This window comes from Echinops telfairi, unplaced genomic scaffold, assembly GCF_000313985.2.
Source record: "Echinops telfairi isolate 266 unplaced genomic scaffold, ASM31398v2 ScPeMD7_2573;HRSCAF=3158, whole genome shotgun sequence".
NCBI classification, from domain to species: Eukaryota; Metazoa; Chordata; class Mammalia; order Afrosoricida; family Tenrecidae; genus Echinops; species Echinops telfairi.
This window is the reverse complement of record NW_022106471.1, coordinates 1,466,461-1,493,449: the sequence shown is the minus strand read 5'-3', so window position 1 is coordinate 1,493,449 and position 26,989 is coordinate 1,466,461. Positions and strand designations below refer to the sequence as shown.

The following is a 26,989-nucleotide window of genomic DNA, read 5'->3' as shown; positions in this document are numbered from 1 at the left end:
TGAGTAACAGAATGTAGGTGAACGGATACACTGGGTGGTGTAAGATACAGGAAAAATAAGAAAGCCGAGTGCCTTCAAGCAGGCGGCTTGCAGACTGTGCAGGGTGCCTCTGCACACTTACTGGTGGAGCTGAGGATCTGTGTGGCGTTGCCTGAGCAGGCCAGGATGGGGGAGCTGTTGGAGCCCAGAGAGGGTGTCAGCAGCTAAAAAGATGCTGTCCTGACCAAACAACTCTTATCTTTTCCAGATCCTGAAGGGCAAACGTTACTTCCCTAATAAACCCCAGAATCACGAGCATGGCCTGTGTGGGCACTGCAACAAATGACTGCACTGAGCAGGGGAGGAGAGAGTGCTCAGGAGGCACAGGTAGGGTCAGAACTGGTTGAAAGGTTGGAGAGAGGACCTAAGTCTGTCCTCTGCCTCTTAGGAATCAGCCTTGGGTTGATGCTGACGAGGATGGTTCTCTGCCCCTCATGGAGTCAGCGGTCAGATGCCTTCACGCCATTGTCATTCTGAAACCTCTAGACATCTCCTTTTCTCATTTCACTACTAAGGAACACTTATCTCAGGACGGTGTATCATGTTATAAACAAACCAGCACGAGATTCCAGTGGGAACAAAGCAGTGGCATTGTGCTTTATTTATGAACAAAATGCATGTGCTGCAGCTGCCAGGATGGTCCATCACTGCCCCAATGGTCCAACACCGCTGGGTCAGGCTGAGGATCGCAGACTTCTTAAAACAAAATTAGCAAAAAAGGTTGAAAGAAACTCTAAAGGCGAGTCTTTCAGATGGAAAGGCTTTCCTCTTGTTCCTTTCTAAATCCTATGAGAAACATGGCTCCGTTTCTGAGGAAGACCGCCCGCAGCAGCACCACACAGGGACGGACCAGTTTTCTTCAGCGGAACCCACCCGAGTGCTTTTGGGAAGTGCATCTTCACAAAGAGCAGTTACTACGGGACAGGGCCCCATGGCCGAGCTCCTATTGAAATTTATCCACGGGGGGTGGGGGTGGGTGGGGGATGTGCAAATCTAGCAACATAGAAAGGACCCCTTCGTTTTGCCTCATGGAAAAGTGATGGTGGTCAGCGGGGCCAGTTCCAAGGGCTGGTCCAGGGGGGGCCGCTGGTCTTGATACTCTGCTACATGCCCATTGCGGTGGTGACCATACTCAAACTTGATCCGCAGCTCTCCGATCTTGGACTGCGGAAGGATATCTGGGATCCACTCAATGATGAAGGGTGTTGGCTCCTTCTGATCTGGGGACGTGTTGCCTCCAAGAACAGGGAGAAAAGCACACATTAGTCGAATGCCACGTGACTCAGAATGTCTTGAATTGTGGCCCCCACATAAATGTTGTAAATTCTGTCTCCTTTGACTGTGGCTGTCATCTCATTAAGAATGGGTTGTCTTTTTTATGTTACTGAGACAGGATTAGAGCTAGGGTTAGTGTAGGGTATATATTGAGTCAATCTCTAATAATGCATAAAGCTTTCCTGTCAGCATTTGTATTTAAAGCATTGCTTTTTAATCATCGGCGAATGGTTCTGGTTGGTACTTTACTGTCTTATTCTCCCAGTATTTTACCTCAAACAGCCACTTTGTGCAATATTACTTTCCTCCACATTTTTTGTGACCTTTGGAAACAGCCTCCTTCCACCCCAGACTAAGCCTCTTAGACGGGGGTTTTCCAGTGTGTGGTTTCTGCTAGTGGAGACTAGAAGCACAGTGCCCCAGCAGGCTCGGGTGCTTGTTGAGCGTTGGTCGAGAGCCCTCCCATGAAGCCACTGCCAGCTTTTCACTTCAATGAAGGCACAGAAAAGTTGAAAGCCGAGACCATGCCAACACCTGGGAGCGAACCCCAACAGATGGACACGGGTGGCGAGAAGCCGGCCTGCCTTCTGTCCAGGGTGCATCCCAGCTTGCCTTCGCAAGGGAGGCTGCCTGGAAAAAGGATGGAAGATGCTTGGTCCCTCCCGCCATTTGTTCCCTGGCCCCAGCGTGTACAAACTGAAAGTCATGCAGGCCATTCCTACCCGTTCAAAAGACCGGACCCCTCCCGCATTGTGCCTGCGTGCCTGATGGCTGCGAAAGGGAATTGGAGGGTACGTACTTTGGATGTGTTATCAGTGGACACCAGTCCCGGGAAAAGGACACCATGCTTGGTAAAGTAGAGGGGAAGCGGAAAAGAGGGAGACACTTGACAAGATGGAGCGACACAGTGGCTGCAACAACAGGCTTACAAATGAGAACACTTGTGAGGATGGCAAAGGAGCGGGTGGTATTTCGTTCTGTGTCCATCGGGTCAACAGAATGGCCTGGATGACACCTCTCAAGTACCCACGTAAAGCTGATGAGCAGTGCCCGCATGTGTTCTCGAAGGGCAAGCTGCACACACACAGCGAGACAGCAGGGAGAGAGAAGGGACAACCTGGAGAGCTGCATGCTGAAATTTTTAGTTTTGTGTTTCCCCCCCTCCCCCCTTGTAGTACACTGCTCCAAATGAGCAGAGGAGTTGATGAGAATCCACTGTGATGAATGATAAGTGAATATAAAAAAAGAAACCACATTGACCAGTGGTTACCCTGGTGAATGAGTTTACGTGAATGGTGGTAAAATGTGGAAAAGGGTATCAGTAAAGGTTGTACAACATGAGGAGTAAAGTCAATGGCACTGAGTTTTACACGTAGAAGTTGTGGAATTGGAGAATGCTTTGTTGTGTATATTTTGGCCACAATTAGAAAAAAATGCATGAGTAACAAACAAGGAAAAGGAAGAAGAATATATTTTAGAATTGAATGAGGTGATAATTGTACAACTCTTGATAGAATTACTGAATTGTATCACATGTGGATGAAGTACTAATAAAACTGTTTAAAAAAAATTCTATGATGAGAGCAATTGCAGGAATGGACCTGGGGTTGTGTAACCAGCCCTTCAACTGCAGCTGCGAGGTGGGGATCAGGATGGGCCCATGGAAAGTCTGCTACCCAAAGGAGTCCACAAAGAACTTCACTTGTGACAAGAACAGAACAAGAAGTAAAAGGGCAAAAAAAAAAAAATGCTGGAAAACTCTCTAGACAAATAGAAGAATCTAGGGAAGGGAAAGGGTTACTGGTGCTAACGAGGAAATTTCAGGGAGTAGTTGGGTGTCCTCAAAAATTAAAAGACAAACAACCCCCCTCAAAAAAAAAAAAAAAAGACGCTGTAGCCTCTGTGACAGGGAGGCCAAAACCAGTCCCAAGGAGAGCCCCCTGGGAGAGGACAGCAGTGCCAGAGAGGGACGGACGGCTGGTGAGAGAAGGGCACGCTTCAAGAAGGCCAGAGAGAGAAGTAAAATCTGCATGCTTCGAAAATATAATATGAATTCATAACAGCGAGAGTATGGTACTGGCACATATCTAGATAGATTAGAGAGAACAACGAAAGACTACTTCCACCAGATTTAAAATTAAAATTTGGTATGAAAACAAACAAAAACCACAAAGACTTGAAACCGACAGAAGAACCCAGCACATGGTAAAGATGGCATGTTCAGCGAGTAGAAGAGACAAAAAAGTGTTAACCTAAATGGTGTGTATCAAAAAGATAGCCATCTAGAAGAAAATTAGAATAAAAATAAATTCCAGAAGAGCCAAAAGTTACACATGAGAAATGTAGGCTAAAGAATACTATCACACAGCGCTGCGGTTTGTGTTCGGACGTCCGCTTCCTGGGTGCAACAGGACAGCACTGCCTGCTCCTGAGCCAGCCCCACGCTGCTGTCACGGGGAGCCCGTAAAAGACTATAGGAAGACATGGGCCTTCTTCAAAACTACAGGAAATGAAACAAAACCAGGAAACAAAGCAAAACAAAATCGCACACACACAACAAGCAGACAAAAGATCAGCTGTACCAATTATAAAAAGAATCGGGGGTATATCCATTTCAGAGAAGTACAATGACAATATATTGCCAACAACTGAGGCAACACCAGTGCTGCAGTGAAAACATGAAGGCTCTTAGAAACAAGAAGCCATTTACAGAAGCATAATTGTGACAGGAAATTGTCTCATGACCTTCCAATCTTTATGTGGCAAATAAGATACTACAGATAAAGAGAATTTAAAACCGTTCACAAATTTAAAAGCTATGTAAAACTTTGCATCACACAAGTAATATCTTTACTGGAAAAAACTCCTGATTATCAAGTTCATAAGGAAAAAAATGTTAAGTGCTAAGAAAAACTGGAAAAAAAGTACGTTTTGAACTTTTAATACAACTAGGAATTGATAACTCAAGAATACGTATAAAAATCAAGTTGGCAAATGTGTTGTTCTTTTTGCAACAATATAAAAAAAGACGAATTTTTTTAAAACCTATTAGTAAAAAGAATCTAAGTACAAAGTTTTAAAAATTGTGTATACCATAAACTAAGTAAAACTCTACTAATCTACACCACGCAAGCACTGTTGTTTTGTTTTTTTATTGGGGGCTTGTACAATTCTTATCACAATCCATACATAGATTCATTTAAACAATTCTTTTATAGGAGGGGTGTTGTTCACTGAAGAAATACTGTAACCCCTTAAAGGAATTGCCTCAAAATAGTCCATCAGAAATTATGTAGCAATAAATTCCAGAGGGGTTTTGTTTGTTTCTTGGTAAGATTTGGACTAGAAATGAAAACTGACATCTTAAATAATATTACTCTAACTATAAATGGTAGTATTTAAAATTAGTCCTTGTCATTGACTTGGGAGTTATTATCTTTTAATTCTATTATTCCTTGATTTAAAAAAAATGAAAACCCCTCCTTTAAAAAATAAAGTCCTCCCCCCCAAAAAAAAGGCCAGGTAGAATTTATTCCAGAATATAAGATTATTTCAATATTAAAAAATCTATTAATGGGGTGGAGCGGGAAGGAAGGGGGAAAAAATGAGGAGCTGATGCCAGGGGCTTAGGTGGAAAGCAAATGTTTTGAAAATGATGAGGGTAACAAATGTACAAATGTGCTTTATACAATTGACATCAATGTATGGATTGTGATAAGAGTTGTATAAGCCCCCAATAAAATGATTTTAAAAATCTAATAAAATTAATTTGCACTAATAGGTCAAATGATAAGCTTGAAAAGTTGGTGTTAAGAAGGCATTTAATAAAATTTATTAGTCTATAATAAAAGTATATGTCCTTATAATAATAAAAAATTTACCTGAAATCAATTTAACAAAATAACCAATAGTAAAACAGGAGAGCAGGTTTCTCCATAAGAAATACTATCCCCCCCAAAAAAAGAAAAAAATTCTATCAAATGTTAATAATATCGCTCTAAAAAATGTTCAGTGGTTGTATATGAGAAGCCTCAGGTTAAATACATTTTAACATGTCTTTTTACTTCAGGGTACTTTTTAAACATACATTTATGGACTAAATCCCTAACAGGGAGAAAATTCCTGTTCTAAGACACTAATCCCTACTGTCTCTGCATCCCAACTTTAACCTTTTCTTAGGGCTGAACGCATCTTACAATCAGAGCAGTTCTCAGATGGCAAAGTTTCTTTTCCCACCAGAAAAGTCCTCCCTAAGTCAACTGAGAATCTTATAGTCGAGGGTCTTAGCCTCAAAGAATATTCTAAATCAGAACACATCCTAAATTAGAAAATAATTCAGGATGTAAAAGATTTATTTACAAGGAAGTTAATGCTAGTATTTATAATAGCAAAAAAACTGTAAACAACCTAATAGGGGATTGACTTAGAGTGTGGTACATGCACATGAGTAAATTTTACACAGCAGTTAGAAAATAACATGGAAGCTAGACATGAAAAGCTGTTCAAGATACACGATCCTGTGAAAAAGCGGTTGAGGTATGATTTGTGTTTTAGAAACTTTCCTACACATAGAAGAGAGTCTATGAGGGACATCCAGGTCAACTGGCACGTTCTAGTCCACAAGGCAATGGCCTACTTCCAACTGGTGAGTAAGGACTGAGGTCCTAAAAGCTCATGAGTGAATAGCTAAGGTGCATATAGCAGTCTATCCGCATTCACAGAAAAGACAAGCGAAGGAAATCAAAGGCTATGGGAACAATTTGTCTACAGGACCGATGGGCAAGCAAACCACAGCCTCCACGGCCCTGTGAAGAGAGGAACTAGGTGGGACCAGCCACTGTGTATTCTCATAGGGATCACAGCAGATGGTCCTGAATAGAAGAGGACAGAAATGTAGGGTGTAACTCAAAAATCATAAAAATAGTTTACAGTCTGATGGCGACTGATGGAACCTAAGTCACCTCTCAGGTCTGGCAATCACCCCCATTCAACTTTCAGCCAAACAGACAATCCTACAAGGCGAACAAGAGCACCAACAATCGACCACTTGACACCCCAAAGGGAACCTTTTCCTGGAGAAAATTCTGAAGGTGGAAAGAAGGACAAGTGGCAAAGGGAAGTACTGTATCAGGAGGATTTGGGATGAGTGCTGCCACCGTGTGGGGAGTGCACTCAATGTCGTGAAACAAAACGTGTATGAATGCTGAAGGGAAAACTAAGCTGCTCTGAAAACTTTCACCCAAATCACAATGAAAAGTTTTTGTGTTTTTTTTGAAAAGAGAAGAGTGTTGGAAAGTTATGAACCAAAATCTTAACAGAGGTGGGATGAGAGGCATATTTATTTTTCTCCTTTATGCTCTCTGATACTTATATAATGAACTGGCATAACATCTATAATTTTATTTTTAAAGTGCTGGTTCAAATTAAACAAAGCATCTTCTCCCAGGATTGCCTGACTGGTTACTCACATGGGCTTTTTTTTTTCTTTCCCGGATGAGGATTTATTGGCATTGAATGCAACCATATAGAAACATAAGTTATGAAAAACAGTCACGATGTGGCCCTGTACCACATGGGCTTTATAGGACAAATGAATGTGCCTGTCTTCTTTGTCTAGTTAAGAGCCAGCCTAGGACAGTGTAATGCACACAGTTAACTTGCAAAGGAAGGTATGCCACTGAAAGCACCAATCAAACTTACCGACTTTGAGAAACGTTTTTAGTTCCAAGGGCCGCAGCAAGGGCTGCTTTTCGATCCGGCCGTAAGTTTCTGCTATGCTCTCTACTTCCACTTTGGGGCACTTAAACAGCTCGTAAGTCCCATCGCGGTTCTGGATAAAGCTCCGGGTGATTTCCAAGGGCATCTGGACATTCCAAGAAGAGGGAAAGAAGAAACGTTCAAAGTAGACAACTTCCTGGAGGACAACAGATCTTTCACTTTGAGGTACTTAGTTTATTGTGCCAACCTGGCTGATAAACACGTGGGATTAATTGAAGGGCGGAGAAATAAATGGCTCGGCAAGCCTCGTCTTTCTTGTCTCTTGCTCTTTGATCATCGGACCAGTGTGTAGCTGCCTTGCTTGTTCTGTGCCTCAATTTGCAAGCTACACTACCTGTGGGACACCTAACCCGTGGACTGTGTTGCTGTAATTTGAGGTTCCTTCAAGACCTGCTTCGCCACACCATTGTGGGTTTCTGAGACAGTACATCTTTGTGGAAATAGAAGGCTTCATCTTTCTCCCACAGAGCGGCTGGTGGTTCCAAACTGCTGACCTTGTGGTTAGTAGCCCAATGTATAACCCACTATGCCAGTCACCATGGTGCCTTCATAATGACTAGGGGATCTTCATTTAATTTACAAGAAAAATCCTCTCATTTCCTGATGCCAAAGGCAGGAAACACAGGGGCCCTGAATCTGCTGCCTGCAAATAACTTTTGAACCTTAAGCCAAAACTATCCCAGAAATCATCTTTAAATGATAATGTAGCTCAATAACTAATTTGTCTGGAGCATGGCACCCTATGGAAGAATTCCTGAAATAACAATAGTAACTCAGAGAGTAGACGTTCATGGCAGTGAAACGGTAGGGGCCAACATAGTGACAGCGGGTAAAATGTAACCATAGGCAGTAAGATGCATACAGAAAAGTGTTGAACAGACATTGTGTGTGTACATTTACACACATACACACACACACACACACACACACACACACACACACCTACACCTGACAGAGGAAACAGGACAATCCAATTTTGAGCTGTGAGGACTATCCATTAAAACCAGCGTCAGAACTATAAAACTAGTGTCCCTTAGCATGAAGCACAGCTCTGGGTTCTTTAACTCAAGGAGCTTGTGCAAATGCACTTCCTATACTCCCTTTCTTCCCCTCTCCCACCCTCCTACTATTATGGGGGGGGAAAAAATCTTACCTCTGGGGTATCTAAGATTTGTTTCACTTGCAGAATATTCGTGATATGCCAGGTGTACTTGGAAAAGGTCCCCAGTGGCAAGGCATCTTTCCGAACAAAAGCTACAATGTAAAAGGGGGACAAAATTAGAGGAGCAAAAAATAAGTTTCTTTCAGTCTGCCTGTTCCTTATTTTCTAGAGAGTTCAGTGTAAGGTTTGTCTTTCTTTATAGAAACATAGCACTTTAAATAAAAAAATAAATTATTTTTTAAGATCATTTTATTGGAAATGAATCATTTTATTGGAGGCTCTCATAGCTCTTATAACATTCCATACATCAACTGTATCAAGCATATTTGTACCTATGTGGCCATCGTCATTTCTAAAATATTTTCTACTTGAGCCCTTGGTATAAGCTCCTCTTTTTTCCCTTTCCTACGTCACCCTTAAAAATAAATCCTAAGGGCAAATATACAATAGGGTTTGACTGATATGTGACAAACCCAATTATATGGATTTCTGCTATTTTAAGCCTTTGTTTTATGTTTGATGCCCCTTTTTGAGGCTATTCATTTTGTTCCCTTAGGAAGGTCTTTGGTAAACTAAGGACTCCATTATAAAGCACTTACAGCTTTAGATATATCAGAGGCCCAATCACACCTTTCAAAACAATGACATGGAGTTGAAGCCAGCTAGCATGATTGCCAACTACTACCTCCCCTGCAGCATTATGTAAAGGGCTTCCGCTGAAGGGTCTGTAAAAACAGTTAAAGACCCAACGCTGCCTCGAGAGACAGACTGATAAGCTGTGAAGACAGAGCTCCGGCACATGGAGTCACAGTTTACGATTCCAAAGCAGGTTTAACTCTCAAGAAGTCACTGTTAGAACTTCAAGTAGCAATTTACTGGAGGAAGAACCCTGACTTCTGGTTGCAGGGCTTTTTGTCACGAACAATTCTTTCTCTTCCTCATTCCCAATTCCCTAATAACAACCCTCCTGAGGTCTCCCATAGAGAGATGCTATACACACCAAGAAATAAGTATCAGGATAATGTAATTATAAAGTGTTTCCAGCCTAAATTACCCTAAAATAAAATATCCTTTCATGAAAAAGTGGGAATCATGACATTGTCACGTAAAAAAAAAGCTCTTTTTTTTAATGCATAGAATCATGTGCTTCAAAAAGCCAACCTGCTATTGGGGAACGTGATGCTTTTGTGGAAATCAGATTATTTCTCAAAAGTACCAAGCTTCTTGGTGGCTACCTTTTCACTAATTGCCTTTCATTGCTCCTCATTTTTCAAGTTTGTACTTTGTGGAAACTTCCAATCAGTCTTCCTGGAATAAATGGGTCCTTAGAGTAAATAGTCATCATTCTTAGAGCTGTGTGAGAATGTAAGAAGTAAGGCTTCACTCACAGGGCACGTGACTGACAGTCTAAGCAGATAAAATCCCAGGGCCAGGAACTCTGCTCTTCTTGGGGGGCACATACCTGTGGTGGAGTTGGGGAGCCGCTTCTTTGCACTTCCCATAGAGATTCTTTGTTGCAGGGCTTCAAAGAAGGACTGGGGAATGTGGAACACCAAGGGCTCAGGTTTGCCTGGAGGACAGAAGTGGCAGCTCAGCAGGGGTTCTGACGGGTGGGAGAGGCGAACGATGTGGAAATAATGCAGGCTTAGTGAGGCTTCTTGATACTGAAGAACAAAAATCCACATTCATCATGGTGCTTCAAGCACTGGTACCAGCCCTACTCCTTTTCCCTTAGGACGATAAAACATACACATATGTACAGCAGATCCTAGTCATCCAAAACTATCACTTCAAATGCCCAATTTTGTAAACACCACCATAGCACAGGCTTTGTGAAATGAGACCAGGTGAGAGTGACGAGGCAGAGGTGTGGAGGGCGTGTCCATTCACCCCTGCTCACTATCCCCGGCCCTTGCTGGCACAGCCACGTCTTAGCAAAGCAACCACATACGTTCATTCAGAGGAATGCAGACACCAAAAGTTGGGCGATCAGCTAGCCAATGAGCACAAGCCTTCGTCTGAACTCAGGGTCAAATGAGTACAGAGTTGTCCTAAGTGATAGTTACGGCAGAGGGGGGTACCCAGAACCAGGTGAATAACACTTAGTTTCTGTCAGCCCGATGCAACTTAGGGGCTCTGGTGTCATAGTGGTTACACACTGGGTTGGTAACTTCAAGGTCAGTAGTTTGAAACCACCAGACTGCCAGAGAAAGATGAGGCGTTCTACTCTTGTAAAGAGTTACAGTCTCATAAACTGATTGTGCTAGCAAACGTCCAATACTGCTTGATGTGAGCAAACTATGGAATGATCTAAGTATTAACTCCCAATTAATAGCGATTATTAATCAAGAAAGATTAATAAACTATATATATTAATGACATATAGTGCAATTCTAGGTGGTGGGGGAGAGTTACAGCCTCAGGAAACCACAGCAGGTGTTCTGCTCTGCCCTACAGGGCTGCTATGAGTCAGAATCAACCAAACGGCGGTGAGTTTGGAGGGTGTTTTTTATACAACTTAACAATCATCTTTAAAAAAATTAGTTTATTTTTAGCAGTTTCACAGACCTGCAAGTCACAGATCATACATTTCCGTAGTTCAATCACACTCATACGAGCTGTGCCACCACCACCACGATCAGGTCCAGGACAATCCTTCCCCCTTGACCTTGTCGTTGCTCGCTCCCCTCTCCTGTCGTGTCCCTTTGAGTCTCGTGAGCCAAAGCTGTCGTGTCTATGGGTTTACCTACTCTGGGTTTCATACACAGAAAAGCAGGAAACCAAGGCCAAATATACACAAACCACCCAACACGGACAGAACGAATGGAGAAAAGCTTCAATCGAAAACAAAACAGACAAGATTGAAGACTGGAGGAATGACACACTGGATTAAGATCTTGACCTGATGATATGTGCAGTCATCGGCCCGACAGTGTGCACTGTGACCAGGCCTTTCCCATCTCTGGCCCATAGTCCGAGGGAGTTCATCAGAGGTTTAATTCAGAGGGGTCCTGTGAATGGTCCCTGTGAAAACCATCTCTCAACAAAGACCTAAAGGTGGAGGCTTCTCAAAGAAAGACTTGAGCAGCTAATACCAAGGGCTCAAGCAGAAAGCAAATGTTTTGAGAATGATGATGGCAACAGGTGTATAGATGTGCTTGACACAATGGATGGACCTGTGGATTGTGATGAGAATTGTACGAGCCCCCAATAAAATGATTAAAAAAAAGTAAGACAGACTTAAGGAGGTCAAAGGTCTTTTAAAACAAAGGTTAAGCTAGGAAAATAAAAATGAAAAACTTTCTACAATTTCTTAGAAAAATTACCTTATTTCAACTGACCTATTTGTGCAATGCAGGACGTCAGTGACAAAACTGTCAGTACTTTTGAGCCTCTAAAAGATTCACGCCTGGGCACGTCAGAGGAACCTCCCACAAAGAAGTGAGGAGTTCTTTTATTCTGAAATTAGATGATGCGGTACATACAAGGGTCAGTACAACGCTACAAGGGCCGACGAGCAGGCACTCAGCTGGCACGTGCCAGAGCTCAGGGTTAAGAGTTCCTCGGCCAGCACTGTGAGAAACAGACTCCCATCAGGAGAAGCTGAAGGTGGGGTGGACAGAGGTGACGCTATCATATTGGAAAAGGTGAGCAGACTTACCTCAGCATCAGGGCAGGAATGGGAAGGTGGGGAATCACAGAATGTGCCTTACATTCTTGTCCGTGTCTTATTTTCTGTATTTATCATATTATTTTACACAATAAATACATACATTTTTAAAAGAAAAACAACCAAAAAAGACTCTTTATAACCCTAAGGAGCCCTGCTGTGTCCTAGGTTGCATGCTGAACTACTATCTGCAAGGTTGTCAGTTCAAGCCTTCCAGTGGTTCCACAGGAAAAGCTGAAGCTTTCTGCCCCTATGAAAACGTACCCCCTTTGGACCCTGTGAGGACAGTCCTGCTCTCCCCTGTGGGCTTGCTACGAGTGGGAACTGACTCAATGGCAGCGAGTTTAGTTTTTATAACCCTAAAAGGTTTTCTAAAACAGTGATTTCTGAAGTCTTCCTTATTCTGGATTAAAAATTCAACTAAGCTATATTCCGAGGCTCTCCATTCTTGAGCTTCTTCTATTCGCCATAAATCATAATCATTCTAGTCCTTTAAAATGCATTCCCTCCTAGGGTGTTTTTTGTTTTGTTTCCCTTTTTTTTTTTTTTACTAATGAGATGGAAGTGATTGTTTATTTTTACATAAAGAATTAAATGGTGGCAGAATATTTGATACCGCAGGATATAGAGCATATTCACCATTTTTCGGAATTGATTGGTATTTTGCTTTTCTTTTCTTAATGATATCCATAAACTGGAATATATTCAGTAAAGAATACCAAGATTATATGAGGTCTGTAAATATGCCAGGAAGAATGTTAAAAAAACATGGGGTATGTTATCTGAACAAGAGAGGTCCTATTAGGTGGGGCAATGGGAATGAGAGTGTGTATTGGGACTGAGAGTGTGTGTGCGTGCGTGTGTGTGTGTGTGTGTGTGTGTGTGTGTGCGCGCTTGCGCATGTGTTCAGGACACTGGCACTGTAGGCTAGGCATTGAACTGCTAACCCACCACTACACCAGAGAAAGATGATGCGGTCTCCTCCCATGAAGATGTAGTCTTGGGAGCCCTACACAGGGTCACGTGACTCAGAAGAGCCTTGATGGCCGTGGGTACGGGTGGTTTGATATGAGTGTCAGGAACTGCTATTTGGAAACAAGACTAGCTCATGTGGTTCCACAGCACAGAACTAGAGTCAACAGGAACATGTGACAAGGAAACATAGCTACTTGGCACGAGAAAGATCTTCCTTACAACTACTGTCCTAAAAATGTATCACTAGTTATATTCAGTTGCCTCAAAAATCAGTGAGCGCTTCCTCATCCCTGGGCAAAGCCTGGGAAATCACCCAACATGCTGGATTGGAGTGTAATCTTTATAGCATCTGGGAAGCTCAGAGATTTCAGAGCTGGACCATTGGCCAGTTTTCACTCCAATCTTTTTGTCTCTCGTGTTTTTCTCGAAACTTTCCCTCTCTATCTTCAATTTAACCCATCCATCAGTCCGCCGTACTGTGAAGGCTAGTATGTTACTGTGGTGCTGGAAGCTATTACCAACAGGATTCCAAATGCCAGCAGGGTTCCTCACAGTGAACAGGTTCCCTGACGCTTCCAGCCTAAAACAGACTAGGAAGAAGAAAGAAGCAAAGCTGGAGGACATTATGCTGAGTGAAATTAGTCAAAAGGACAAACAGTGTAGGAGACCACTATTAAGAAAATCAAGAATAGGCATTCACACTAAAAGAAACATCCTTTGATGGTTCGCAGCAATGGGAGGGGAAAGGAAGGAGGGAAGCACAGGCTAGCGCACAGACAGGCGATACAGTAAGTGCAGGGGAAGGCAGTCCACAGTAGGAGGGAGGATGGGAAAACAGGATGGAGGCAGGAGAAAACACTGGGAGGTTTCCAAGAGTTAAAGGCAACAGAGGCCAATACTACTGTATACACAATTCTGCAATTTTGTGGTGTTCTACCAGTAGATGATTGGATAGCTATTCAAGCTGAACAGGTGGGAGAGGAATAGTGGGGATGTACTAACTAATCTATATAGCTTAGCAGAGAATATCTGTACATGTATATATATATTTCTGTATATGTATATTTTTGCTGCAAATATATACATGAATGTGCTAGAGCATACAAGGGGCAAAGTTATGAAAATTTCTTAAGACATAACCAAGCACCTTGGAGGAATGAGTCACGTGGCCTCAGAGACCCGGATCACAGGCTCAGGGACAGGATGTGCAGAGCACAGGCCACACAGACAGTGCTCTGCGGCCCACGTTGGTGAGTAGTGACGGGAGTCCTGAGAGCGCGGGTGGAGTGTCTAAGGCTCGACTGGGGGTCTCTCCCCATCCAAAGGAGAGAAGAGTAACGAAAACCAAGACACACGGAAACAATTAGTACAATGGACAATATATACATACAATATATATGGTAGAAGGATTGTACAGGCAAAATATTTAATGATGCAGGAGACATCAGAAGAAAATGTTAGAAATACACAAAGCCATTCTGAAAAACAAAAATTGTATGTGTTCAACCACTTCAGAAGGTAGTAGCATATACCATATATACTCGTGTATAAGCTGAGTTTTTCAGCACATTCTTAATGCAGTTTTTGTGGTAAAATTAGGTGCCTCGGCTTATATTTGGGTTGGCTTATACTCGAGTATATACAGTAATAGAGGGCTGGTGGTACTGAAGGAAGAAGTCTGCTGTACTAGTGGCATCAGTGAAAAGCAAGCCTCCAGGAATGGAGAGATGGCAATTGAAATGTTTGAACAAATTGTTAGCACTCACTCATCTGTGCCAAGAAACTTGGAAGAAATCCATATTTGTGCTTATGAAAGGTGACCCAACAGAATGAGGAATTACCAAACAACATCATTTTTTAAAAAACTAATCATTTTATTGGGGGGGGGGCTCTTACAAATGTTTTAACAATCCTTCATTCTATTGTATTAAGCACACTTGTACATAGGTTGCCACTAACACTTTTAAAACATGTTCTTTCTACTTGAGCCCTTAGTATCAACTACTTTTTACCCCTCTCTCCCCCACCCTCCCAACCTCATGAATCCTTGATCAATTATATATTATTATTGTTATTTCGTGTCTTACACTGTCCGTTGTCTCCCTTCACCCACATTTCTGTTATTTGTCCTCTGGGTGGGGGGCTCTATATCCAACCTCGTGATGGGTTCCCCCTTTCCCCCCGTTTCCCCCACCCCACCCCCACCATCTCCCACCCTCATGATATTGCTACTCCCACTACTGTTCCTGAGGGTTTTGTCTGTCCTGAATCCCATGTGTCAAGAACTCTTGTCTGAAAAATGAGGAGCTGATGCCAGGGGCTTACATGCAGAGCAAATGTTTTGAGAATGATGAGGGTAATGAATGTACAAATGTGCTTTATACATTTGATGTAGGTATAGATTGTGACAAGAGTTGTATGAGCCCCCAATAAAATGATTTAAACAAAACAAAACTTTTATCTGTATTAATGTGTGTTCTCTGGTCTAGCCGGATTTGTAAGGAAAAACCAAGTCATGGTAGTGGGGGGAGGAAGCTTTCAGGAACTGGAAGAATGATGTGTGCTTCATTGGTGCTATACAGTACCCGTTACTGCACCCTTCTTTGTAACCCTTATGTGGGGGGATGTCCAATTGTCTACTGATGGACTTGGGGTCTCCTCTCTAACCCCCCTAACCAGCATCACTAATCATGCAAATAAAATTTTGCTGAAGATAATTCAAACACAGTTACAGCAGTACATCAATAAGAAGCTGCCAGAAATTCAAGCTGGATTCAGAAAAGGATGTGAAATAAGGGATATCATTGCTGACATCAGATAGATCTTGGCTGAAAGTACCAGATACCAGAAAGATGTTTTTTTTGTGTTTTGTTGACTGTGCAAAAGCATTTGACTGTGTGGATCATAACATGATGGGTAGCACTGGAAAGAATGGAAACTCCAGAACACGTAACTGCACGTGCAGGACCTGCATGTAGACTTACGGCCCTTCAAACAGAAAAAGGAGATACTGCACAGTTTCAAGTCAAGAAAGGTGTGCACCGGGGTTGTGTCCATTCACCATACTTCGTCCATCGGCGAACTGGACAAATATGACAAGCTGGACTATGTGAAGAACTCAGTATCCGAGTTGGAGAAAGGCTCATGAATAACTTTGTGATATGCAGATAACACAGCCTTGCTCCATGAAAATGAAGAGAACTTGAAGCCCTTCCTTTTTGTTTTTTTGAAGCACTTCCTGATGAAGATCAATGACCACAGCCATACAGATTACATCTCAATATAAAGGAGACAAAAATTTTCACAATTGGACCAATAGATAAATGGAGAAAAGACTGGATTTGTCAAGGGTTAAATTTGAGTTGGATCCACAATCAATGCTCATGGAAGCAGCAGTCAAGAAGTTAAATGATGTTTTCTTTGGGCAAATCTGCTGTACACAACCTATTCAAAATATGAAGTAGCAATGATGTCAATTTGAGAACTAAGGTACACCTGGACCTAAGCTTCATGTGCATGCCAAAGCTGGACAATAAGGAAGACCAGAGAAGAACTGATGTATCTGAATTATGGTGCTGGCAAACAATATTATCAACTGCCATAAAAACAAATAAATCTTTCTTGGAAGAAGTACAAACGAGAATGATCCTTGAACGGGAGGGTGGCAAGAGTTTGTCTCACATCCCTTGGGCATGGTATCAGAAGACAGCAGTCCCGGATGTCTCCTAAGAACATCATACTTGGTAGAGGGTCAGAGAAAAGAGGAGGACCCTAAGTGACATGGAGTGACTCAGTGGTTACGACAAGGCTCAGTAAACAGTCGTTGTGAAGAGAGCACGTAACCAGGCATGATTTTGTATGTGGGACTGCTACTAATCAACACTGGTTCCGCAGCACCTACCAACAACAGCTTCAATGGAAGGTCAGAATGATTCCAAGGTTTGATATCTTTCTAACAGACACAAATTACATACACCCCCCAGCTTCAGAGCTATCTCACTTTACTTTTATGCTCTTTTGTCTCTTTCTCTCCAAATTCCTTTTGCTGCGCCTGCCTTTTAATTAGGTTCCACTCTGATTTATACTTTTTGGAAAATATTTTTGTTGCAGTTGTGGAGATTATTAGATTTCTACTTTCTTAAAAACATGGTGCATTCTGGACTAAAGTCCAGTAACTTTTCCTTCCTTTAAAAATGCAGAACAACTATAGCATGATTACTTTAGTTTCTTTTACTGCCACCAACTCCCCAGTAGGTAACCCACACTTACCATCAAACTGATAGTGCATGGTTTGATGGATGCGCTCTGTGACACTGGCCAGCCACTCCTGGAAGGACAAGGTCACTTGTGCCTCATCCAACAGCTGGCTGCAGGCTAAGGAAAACAAACAAAACCAAAACCTCGTCAGTGACTTTTGTCTTCTTATAGAAGATATAGTCAATTAAAGTTTGAAAAGTTAAAGAGCTTGGACAGAAAAAAAAGGAACAAAAATATTCAATGTACAGAAATTGAATGCACTAACTGAAATGGAAGATTCAGGAGTTACTGTGTTGTTGTTAAGTGCTGTCGAATCAGTTCTGACTGACAGCAACCCTATGTGCAACAAAACAAAATACTCTCGTCTATTTTCTTTTAGAATTCATATATATATATATAAATATATATATATATGAATATATGTCTTCAGCGGTACACACACACACACACACACACACACTGCTAAAAGGTCGGCAGTTCAAACCACCAGTTGCTCCTCTGGAGAAAGACGGGACTTCTGACTCTCATGAACAACTGTAGTACTGGAGACACACAGGGCAGCTCTGCCCTGTCTTACAGGGCCACTGTGAGTCGGCATCAGCTTGACGGCAGTGAGAGTTAGTACACACACACTTCTAAACTCTGGAAGAATAAAGATTATCAAGCACAAAATGCCAGCATCTTCTCAACACTACACTGCAGATTTAATCATGGCCCTGTATAATAGCTTTTTAAAAAATCTATCCTATTCCTGATGAATACTTTTTTATATGCCTCAAACCCTCTTAATAATGAAGCTATCTGTTCATGTGTCTTGGCAGCAATCTCCTCTTGGACTTACGAGGTTCCAGTGCAGGGAACTTTGTTACTTTGGGTCCACTCCCCGCTCTTCTTTCTTGGTGGCAGTAGGTCCCTCTCTCTGCTCCCTTCTCTCTCCGTATGTTTTGTAAGATAAAAGGTGTTGCGGGCCACACGCCAGGGAAAGTCCCTTACATCAGATTAGAGTGGAATCTGAGCATCCTGCCCTAATCCCCCAATAGCAGATCAGGCCTGATGGCATCAGACGACAAGAAAGCAGATTACTGTCATTAAAGAACTGCCCCATTACATCATTCCCTAACTTCCAAACCACTGAGCCTCAGAGTCCAGCCAAGTTAACACATATTTTGGGGAGGGGGCTGGTGGACAGGGTCACAATGCAATCCACGAGTACGTGTCTGAAGTATATCCCATTTTAGAGAAGGATAATTAATCATCTGAAGTTAAAATTGACCACAGGCAAATATGAATATAATAGAGCTTGAATCAGGTGTACCTCAGTCCTCAAAGTGACGTCTTTTCTCTCACACTCACGAGAAGTCTTGTGCAGATCTGCCCAATGCAAGATGTTTGATTCTTGACTGCTACTTCCATGACCATTAATTATGGGTCCAAATAAATAGAAATCCTCAATAGCTTCACTTTTTCACTGTCATGATGCTGTTTATTGGCCCAGTGGTGAAGATCTGAGTTTTCTTTACACTGCGTTGTAATCCATACTGAAGGCTGCAGTCCTTGATCTTCAGCAGGTAAGTGCTTCAAGTCCTCCTCACTCTGAGAAAACCATGTCGTCGCCCGCTGTGGGTTGTTCATGAGTCTCCCCTCAGTCTTGACACTGCCCTCTTCTCCACAGAGTCCAGTTTCTTGGACCATTTGCTCAGCATCGGACTGAATACATATGGTGAAAGGGTGCACAACTCTGATGCGTATCTTTCCCAACTTTAACCACACAGTATCCCTTGTTCTGTTCAAATAACTGTCTTTTGGTCAACAAGTTATGGAATTCCCACAGCTTGCACCTTATCTGTCATTTGTTATGATCCAGACAATCAAATGCCTTCGTACAGTCAATAAAATTAGACAATAATTAGTCAAAAGTTAGATGTAAGTAAACATCTAACTGGTATTCTCTGGATGCTTTTGTTTCGTTTTATAACATAAGGGCAGTGAATAAAGAAGACTAAAGGAAATGGGTGCATTTACTTATGGTATTGGCAAAGTATATTGCCTACACCACAGACTTCTGGAAGACCAAACAAACCTGTCTCAGAAGAGGCACAGTCAGAATTCTCTTTAGAAGCGAGGACGGCTAGTCTTCATTCCATGTGCTTTGCACTTGTTATCAAGGGGCATCAGTCCCTTGAGAAGGACATCAAACTCGGTAAATTAATGGATAAGTGGAAAAGAGGAAGACCCTCAATGAGATGGACGGACACAGTGACTGCCATAATGGGGTCAAACACTGGGTTCCAGCAATGATTGTGAGGATGGCATAGAAGAGGGCAGCATTGGGTTCTGTTAACCCTAGTGTAGCTATGAGTCAAGACAAGCTGAGTCAACTCAACTTGAAGGCACCCAACAACAAGAGAATGAGTGTCCACCTCTTTACCCCACTCTAGGAAAGGGGCACTTACCCTGCCTCTTCAATGATGAAGCAACCACCGGCTTCTTCAGGGCACTTTTCCTTAGGTTACTGCTGACTGCATCTTGAGGCATCAGTGAACCGTTTGTCTGCATACCTAAACCAGAAATCATCACAGCATTCAGCAACATCTGTGCACAATGTAAATGACTGGATATTAATTTCCAGACTCTCAAATATAGTCTTTGCAAGTTACTCGGTTAGCGTCACAGTTTCTAGATGAAATTAGCATTAGTCTTATATCCATTGTAGCACATTAGGAGGAACCAAGCCAGAAGCACCAGAATGAAAAATACTGACCCAGTGTTCTCAGTCTCAGACACTCACTACTAATTTTCTGGTGAGCTGTCTTCTTTTTTTTTCTACCATGAGTAATTTTGTTTTGATGGTGTCATTATTTTTTTAATAGCTGTGATTTTACTTACATTGGTTTATAAAAAAAATTTAGTGTGGGAGGGTAGAGGGAGAGTGGGTTGGAAAGAAGGAACCGATTACAAGGAACTATATGTGACCTCCTCCCTGGGGGACGGACAACAGAAAAGTAGGTGAGATGTTAGACAGGGCAAGATATGACAAAATAATAATTTATAAATTATCAAGGGCTCATGAGGGAGAGGGGAGCAGGGAGGGAGGGGAAAAATGAGGACCTAATGCCAGGGGTTTAAGTGGAGAGAAAATGTTTTGAGAACGATGAGGGCAATGAATGTACAAATGCGCTTTACACAATTGATTTATGTATGGATTGTAATAAGAGTTGTATGAGCCCTTAATAAAATGATTAAAAAAGAAAATTTAGTGTATGTTCCATAAATTACATAGGAGATATTCATACTAAAAAATTATCCTTTATCTAAAATTCAAATTTAACTGAACATTTTATATTTTGTTTGGCTTCCCTTGTGATCTAACATTTTCCAAATTTTGTTCCAATTATTATTAATGGCTGCCTGACAAGCTAGCCAGCGGCTTAACCACACAGGCTGATCCTTTAATGTTTCTAATTTTTCAATATTACAAGTAACCATAAGATGAACAGCTCTGGACAAAATGCTTTTCCTGTACCAAAGATTATTTTCTTCAAAATAGAAGTCACACTAGTGAGTCAGAAAATAATAATTTTTGAGGGGTTTGGTTTAATATTTCACGTTTTCCTGGAGAACAACAAGGAACATTGAACAACAATCTCTACCTTGCTGCCAGAATTGCTTTCTAAAGATAGCAATGAGCATGTCACGTTGTTTCTCAAAAACCTTTCTCTAACTCCCTAACACCAATACTCTGGTGCATGCCACCTGGAAAGGAGCAGTGGGTTAGGGACTGGTCTACTAACCGAAGGCCAGCAGATCAAACCCATCAGCTGTCCCATGGGAGAAAGGAGTGTCAGTTCTTTCCATAAAGATTCCTGCCCTGGATACACTATGAGGTAGTTCCCTTCTGTCCTCCAAGGTGCTGGGAGTCAGAATCAACTAGATGGCAGGTGATGTTTGTGATCACCTGATCACTGCTTCCCGAGGAGAGGAACATATGTAAGGTGGGGAACAGAGACTGCGGAGTTCTTAAGTGATGCAAATAGGCAATGTGCTCAGAGAATAACACAGCGGTTCTCAACCTTCCTCATGCCGAGACCCTTTCATACAGTTCTTCATGTTGTGGTGACCCCCCAACATAAATCTGTTTTGGTTGCTACTTCATAACTGTAATTTTGCTACTGTTATGAATTGGGTGACCCTGTGAAAGGGTCGTTCGACTCCCAGGTTAAGAACTGCTTGACTAACAGAAAGGCTGGATATTCAAGTCCACCAATGGCACCTTGGAAGAAAGGCCTGGTGATCTACTTCTATAAAAGCAGTCGGGGGTGGGGGGTGGGGAGAAGAAAAAACAAAAGAGCTGGTACTGAAGGCTCAATAGAAAGTAAATGTCTAGAAGAGAATGAGGGCAACATATATACAAACATGCCTGACTCAATTGATGTATGGATTGTGATAAGAATTGTATGAGCCCCCAATAAAGTGAATTAAAAAAATTGGAATAGAAAGATGATGGGATTTTTTCCACGAAAATAAATAAATAAATAAAAGCAGTCAATAAAAAGCTCATGAAACAGTTTTACTCTGACACACATCGGTTCACCATGAATTGAAATCAATTCAACTGGTAGTGGTGGTGAAGCAGATAGTGCAAACGACTTTTACAAATGGTTATAGTAACTTACGCTCCACTGGCAATGCCAGAGAGCCCTTATTTGACATTTGCCTGTGGTTTCAGCATCTTCAAAATCTTTGCTACATTGGTAGTAAAATTTATTGTTTTAATTTTACATTTCCAAAAGATTTGCATTTTAGTGAGTCTTAAGAATTTCCCCCCTACATGTACAGACCAAGAAATATTTTCATTTTGTTTAAAGTCTAGGTCTTTTTACTTTGACTAGGATGCCTTAGCAACTTAATGTTGATTTCTATGAGCTATTAACTGAGCCTGGAATTGCATTTCTAAAAACTACATATATATATATATATTTATAAAGTACTATTAATATGAGGTACCACATGCTGAAAACTGCAATTCTATATTTGTGTGGAAAATATAATTAACTACCTGTTGCCACAAATCCTTTCGATAAAAGCTTTGTAACACTGCCCTAAGACAGATGAAGGTGTCAGACAGGGTGTTTTGAGGACAAACAAACAGATCCAATACTAAAAGTGAAGTTTGGGTGGATCTTGTTTTTGGCCAACAGAACCAGCTCTTTGCTTGACAAAGAATCTCCCAAAGGGTAAAACTTCTTTCAGGGGGTTAAGTCTTGACCTTGCGGGGGCTTAGCGCGACACATACGGGGCGGTCAAAGCCTGTCTGAGGACACCACCACAGGGACAAGCCCTCCTCACCAGCTCGGTCATCCTTTTTCCTCCTCTTTGGTTTGCAGGCAGTAGGCTCAGAAGCTGGTGCTGTTGATTCTGAATGGCAACCCAACTGGGGCACAATGATCTCCTTGAGACCTAGAAAACAACACGTTTCCGAATTACCACTGCTGTACCCCGGGGGACGGTTAAGGGAAAAGATAATTCACTCTCTTCCCTTATTCACAAACTAGATCATGGGCTGTCTGCTTTAAAAGAAGTTCCTGGGGGGGCGGGGGCCGGGAGTTCCTATGACGAACTCCCCCAAACAGGTTTCTTGCTCATAGACCATTAAATGGGACGCTGACATGTCGGGAGCTGCTACCAACTCAAGATAGGTAAGAAATGAATCGGGAAAATCACCTCCCAGGTACAAACACATCAACCACAAAAGACTCGACAGGAGTTTTCAGAGATGCTCTTTTGAGCAAGCTATTGATTTTCCACATCTTCAAAGATAAGCAAGCAAGACAAAAGACAAGATTCTGCTTTGTTCTTTGTTTTCATTAACACAAGGTATCTGAGGAGGAATACAAATTTAATCAAAATAGACTTTGCTAGATTGTATCAATGAAAAGAGAATTCTCAGTCATTAACCTCAAGCAAGCAGGCTTCATGCAGGTGTGCCGGCTGGACTTGAATGCTTTTCACTTGAATTATCCACCAACTGCTTCTGAAGACAGCTAAGACAGTCTCCAATGCCCCTGGTGGAGTCTCCCATTCCCACTAAACCCACCCACCCACCCACATGTACTGATTGGGTCAACTTTACTACTCACCGCTGGAATCAAAATTGAGGAAGTCGGAGAATTCCTGAGCCAATGTCTCATCACTGGCAAAGGCGCAGATGCAAGCAAAGAAATGAATGCATCTCCGGGCCGCCTCGCCCTTGGAGGTGTTCGACCTGTGCGACTTCAGGGTCTGGCAGGAGCAGACGAAGCGGCGCTCCGGCAAGCTTTTGGCACTGATTTTCTGCACAAAGGATGCGTGCAAATACCCCAGGCTGTGCTTCTGGCTTGCCTTGCATTTCACCACCAAGATGTTTTTGGTAATCCTCTGTACCAGTGGACCCGTGGGTTCCGTGGCCAACTGCCAGATGGTCTGCTTAGTTTCCGGGGAGGCCTGCATTGCATTCAGGACCGAACTCTTCAGGGTCAGAGGCGTGGCCTCTGCCTGGCAGTTCACGGCCAGCTTGATGTGCTGGCACTGGTTTTCCACAACGACTTGGGTGGCAGCTTTCAGGCATGAGGGGACGTAACATCGCCCAGAGCTCAGCTGGGTGATGATCGTGCCGTCCACTGTCTGGATGGTCGTCTCGGAAACACAGAGCTCCACGAAGCAGCGGTAGTCCGGACCCCGGTCCCGTTGCCGCACTGAGTAGACCTGCAGGTCAGAGCCCGTGATGATTTTGACCGCTTCCACACTAGGCTGCTTCCGGGCGCCGTAGCGGAAAATGGTCCCACACGTCTTGTTCTTACAGCTCAGTCCCCGGGTTCCATTGTAGGTGCCACACCGAGGACACTTCCTGATCCCTCTCAGGGTGGCCTTCCCCAGGTCAGATAAGAAGGCTGGGACTTTGGTCCTCAGAGAGCTGTGCTCCATGTCTCACCGGCCCTAGGAGAGGCGATAAGCCCATTAGAATGAGTACACAGCCAGACCGAGACAAGTGAAAACCCTGTAGGGTACCGAAATCAGAAAGTGAAGTGGAAGGGTTCTATCCACAGGTTTAAACTGTGTCTTCATGCAGAACGCCCATATAAACCCTCCAAATAAAAGTGGAAGAAACTTTCCCTTTAGTGTCTGGGCAGTCCTTTTTTAAGCCCTAATGCAACAATCAAAGCATGGCTGCAGGGCTGACTCTGTTCTAAACGCCTGGCGTGCTCAGGTGCTTAGTTATGGCAAGAACAAGAAGACGAGAAAGATAGTTCTTTCCCTTCCACTGTTCCCCCCAGAGCCCAGCCCAGTCCTACCTGTGCCAGCCAGCAGGGCTCTGAGAAACAGTGCTGCCTGAACTCCCGAGCCCTTTCATGAGTTTGTGGTCATCAGAGCAGACAGGTGAAGCCATAATCTTTTGCGGAATAAATGATACTACTTTCGAAAATCTGCTGAAGTGGGAACTCTATGGTGTAATAATGTAGACATTCTACTTTCTCCCAGGGGCCTGACCATTGGCAGAGCTCGGGCCCAGTGTTCCATAGTCCTAAGGGGAGATCTTGGTCGACTATGGGAGAACAAGGAAACAACATGGTAACGTTATATGGAGATGGGTACTTGTTATAGAGATGAGCTAGAACAAGACTTTAATAAGTGTTTCACAAATATTTGAGGGGTAGCTGTCAGAAAATGTTGAAATGAGCAAGTGATTTGAACTCTCCAACTGCATGAGTATTGCTACAGAGGAGGAGCCCTGACAGTATGGTGGTTACGAGTTGGGCTGCAATCTGAAAGGTCAGCAGTTCAAAACCACCAGCAGCTGCTCAGGAGAAAGATGGGGCTTTCTACTCCTGTCAAGAGGCAGTTCTTGTTGTCCTGCCTCCAAATAAAAGTGGAAGAAACTTTCCCTTTAGTGTCTGGGCAGTCCTAAAGCAACAATCAAAGCATGGCTGCAGGGCTGCCATGAGTCGGCATGGGCTCTTTGCCAATGAGTGTGGTTTTTTTAGCATTACACAGGAAATTACCAAGAACCATAGAGTCAAAACACTCTTTAGTCAAATGCTCCTCTTTCTGAATAGTAGGGCTTTAAGCTTTTCAAAATGCATTCACATTGTTTCATTTGAACTTCACAGTAGTAGGGTCTCATTTGAGACAAACAGTACAGCTGAACATCAGCAAGGTGATTTGCCTGAGGTCACCCAACAATATATTGCAGCAAGGCAGTTTCTTTTACCCACCCCTCTCTATAAAGAATGTGAATTTCACCTGAAGACATTTTATTATTAGTGTTTCAAAACCTATAGAGACATGGAAGGAACTGTACAGTGAACACTCATCCACAATCTAGATTTCACAATAGCATTTTACTGAATCTGCTTTATCACCTATCTAACATTCCACCCTCTTATCCATCGGAGATTGTGATTCATTTTGAAATAAATCGAAGGACTCAGTTCAAGTACTTACTAATACAAACTTACGTCATCAAGTCATTCAGCGCAGAGTGAACCTACAGGAGAATTGCGTCTGCGTTTCCAGGACTGTAACTCTCTACTGGAGTATAAAGCCCAGTCTTTCCCCTGCAGAGCGGCTGGGGGTTTCAAATTGCTGACTGTGGTTAGCAGCCCAATAAGTAACCCACTGTGCCACTAGGGATCATGTATATTATTAATAAAGTTCAATGTTTCTAATGGTTTTTTGGTTGTTGTGGTAATCTGCGTGTGTTTTATAAACAGGATCCAAAGGGATGGTCCTGATATATTCTTTTTTTTTCTTCTTCTTTTTTTTGTTTTTGTTTTTTTTGGAGGTGGCACCCGGATATGAACTGGGAGGTAATCTGCGTGTGTTTTATAAACAGGATCCAAAGGGATGGTCCTGATATATTCTTACCACATTTCTGTAATCCACTGATTAGCAATCTGGGTAGTACAAATAAGACTGTTTTGGAATGCCTATTTTTTTATTGGTGCTATAAAATTTCCAACAGGAATTTTTGCTGTGTCCATAAATAAAACTTTATGAAGCACAATCTATAATATGATTTCTCTATCTTAGCACAACTGACATTTAGTACTGGGTAAGTCTTTGTTGGTGGGGGTGGTTCTGGGCACTGTAGGTGTGGCAGTTACATAATCTCCTGTCAACTTGAGCAAAGGGGTGGTGTCTAGCCTGTCAATCAGGTCACAGTCAATGATGCCTCTTCCTCCATGGAAGCATGACACATACTCTCTCTGCTTCACATTCTGTTGACAAGTCACATGAAGCTATGTTGATGGCAGCCAGAGCCCTGGAGCTGGAGAAGCCACATGGAGAGCCGCGCCAGTGCTGAGATGCTTCCACAAGACTTCGCCCATTGGCCTGTGATCTTCCTGCTTTCGGCATCATTTCATGTGCTATGTGAGTCTGTAGAAGAATTTATGGACTAGTATTGGACATATGGGCTAATATTGACCTTATGGGCTAATATCGAACTTATGAACTTGATCTGGACTGGGCTGGGGTGTTTTCTTAATATACAATTACTCTTGGATATAAAACTCTCTCTTATACACATATGAGTGTCTCTGGATTTGTTTCTCTAGTCAACCCAGACTAACACAGTAGGTTTAGCCAAACCTGGGCTTTACCCACTAGATGCCAGTAGCAATCCTCTCAGTTGTGTTAGCCAAAAATGCCCACTCCCTGCCACAAAAAACAAACAAACCAAAAAACCTCACAAAACAAAACTCACTGCCAAAGGTAAACAAGCGGCCATCTAGCTCAGAAGCAACAAAGCCCACATGGAAGAAGCACACCAGCCTGTGTGATCACGAGGTGCCGAA

At 42.6% G+C, this 26,989-nt stretch overlaps 1 protein-coding gene across 2 annotated transcripts; it reads right to left on the bottom strand.

Annotated features, from left to right (window-relative positions):
• Positions 1-605: 605 nt before the first annotated feature.
• Positions 606-24,124, bottom strand: CUNH2orf42 (chromosome unknown C2orf42 homolog). Of its 2 annotated transcripts, none has more exons than XM_045294142.1 (8): positions 23,294-24,124; positions 22,503-22,613; positions 19,610-19,714; positions 17,169-17,273; positions 9,717-9,857; positions 8,246-8,346; positions 7,015-7,177; positions 606-1,274 (listed from the first exon to the last, which is right to left on the bottom strand). In XM_045294142.1, the coding sequence occupies exons 1-8, from the start codon at positions 24,114-24,116 to the stop codon at positions 1,066-1,068; spliced, it is 1,758 nt and encodes a 585-aa protein (XP_045150077.1). In that variant the 5' UTR covers positions 24,117-24,124; the 3' UTR covers positions 606-1,065. The 2 variants fall into 2 exon arrangements, with proteins under 2 accessions (XP_045150077.1, XP_004710211.1); XM_004710154.2 differs by having other exon boundaries at positions 9,717-9,824.
• Between the last annotated feature and the right edge of the window lie 2,865 nt (positions 24,125-26,989).

Excerpts from the sequence above, each read along its gene's own strand:
- CUNH2orf42 (XM_045294142.1), bottom strand. The coding sequence starts at position 24,116 with ATGGAGCACAGCTCTCTGAGGACCAAAGTCCCAGCCTTCTTATCTGAC. Across the intron at positions 17,274-19,609 it reads TTCATCATTGAAGAGGCAGG|CCTGCAGCCAGCTGTTGGAT; the intron begins GTAAGTGCCCCT and ends TGTTTTCCTTAG. Across the intron at positions 7,178-8,245 it reads AAATCTTAGATACCCCAGAG|ATGCCCTTGGAAATCACCCG; the intron begins GTAAGATTTTTT and ends TGGAATGTCCAG.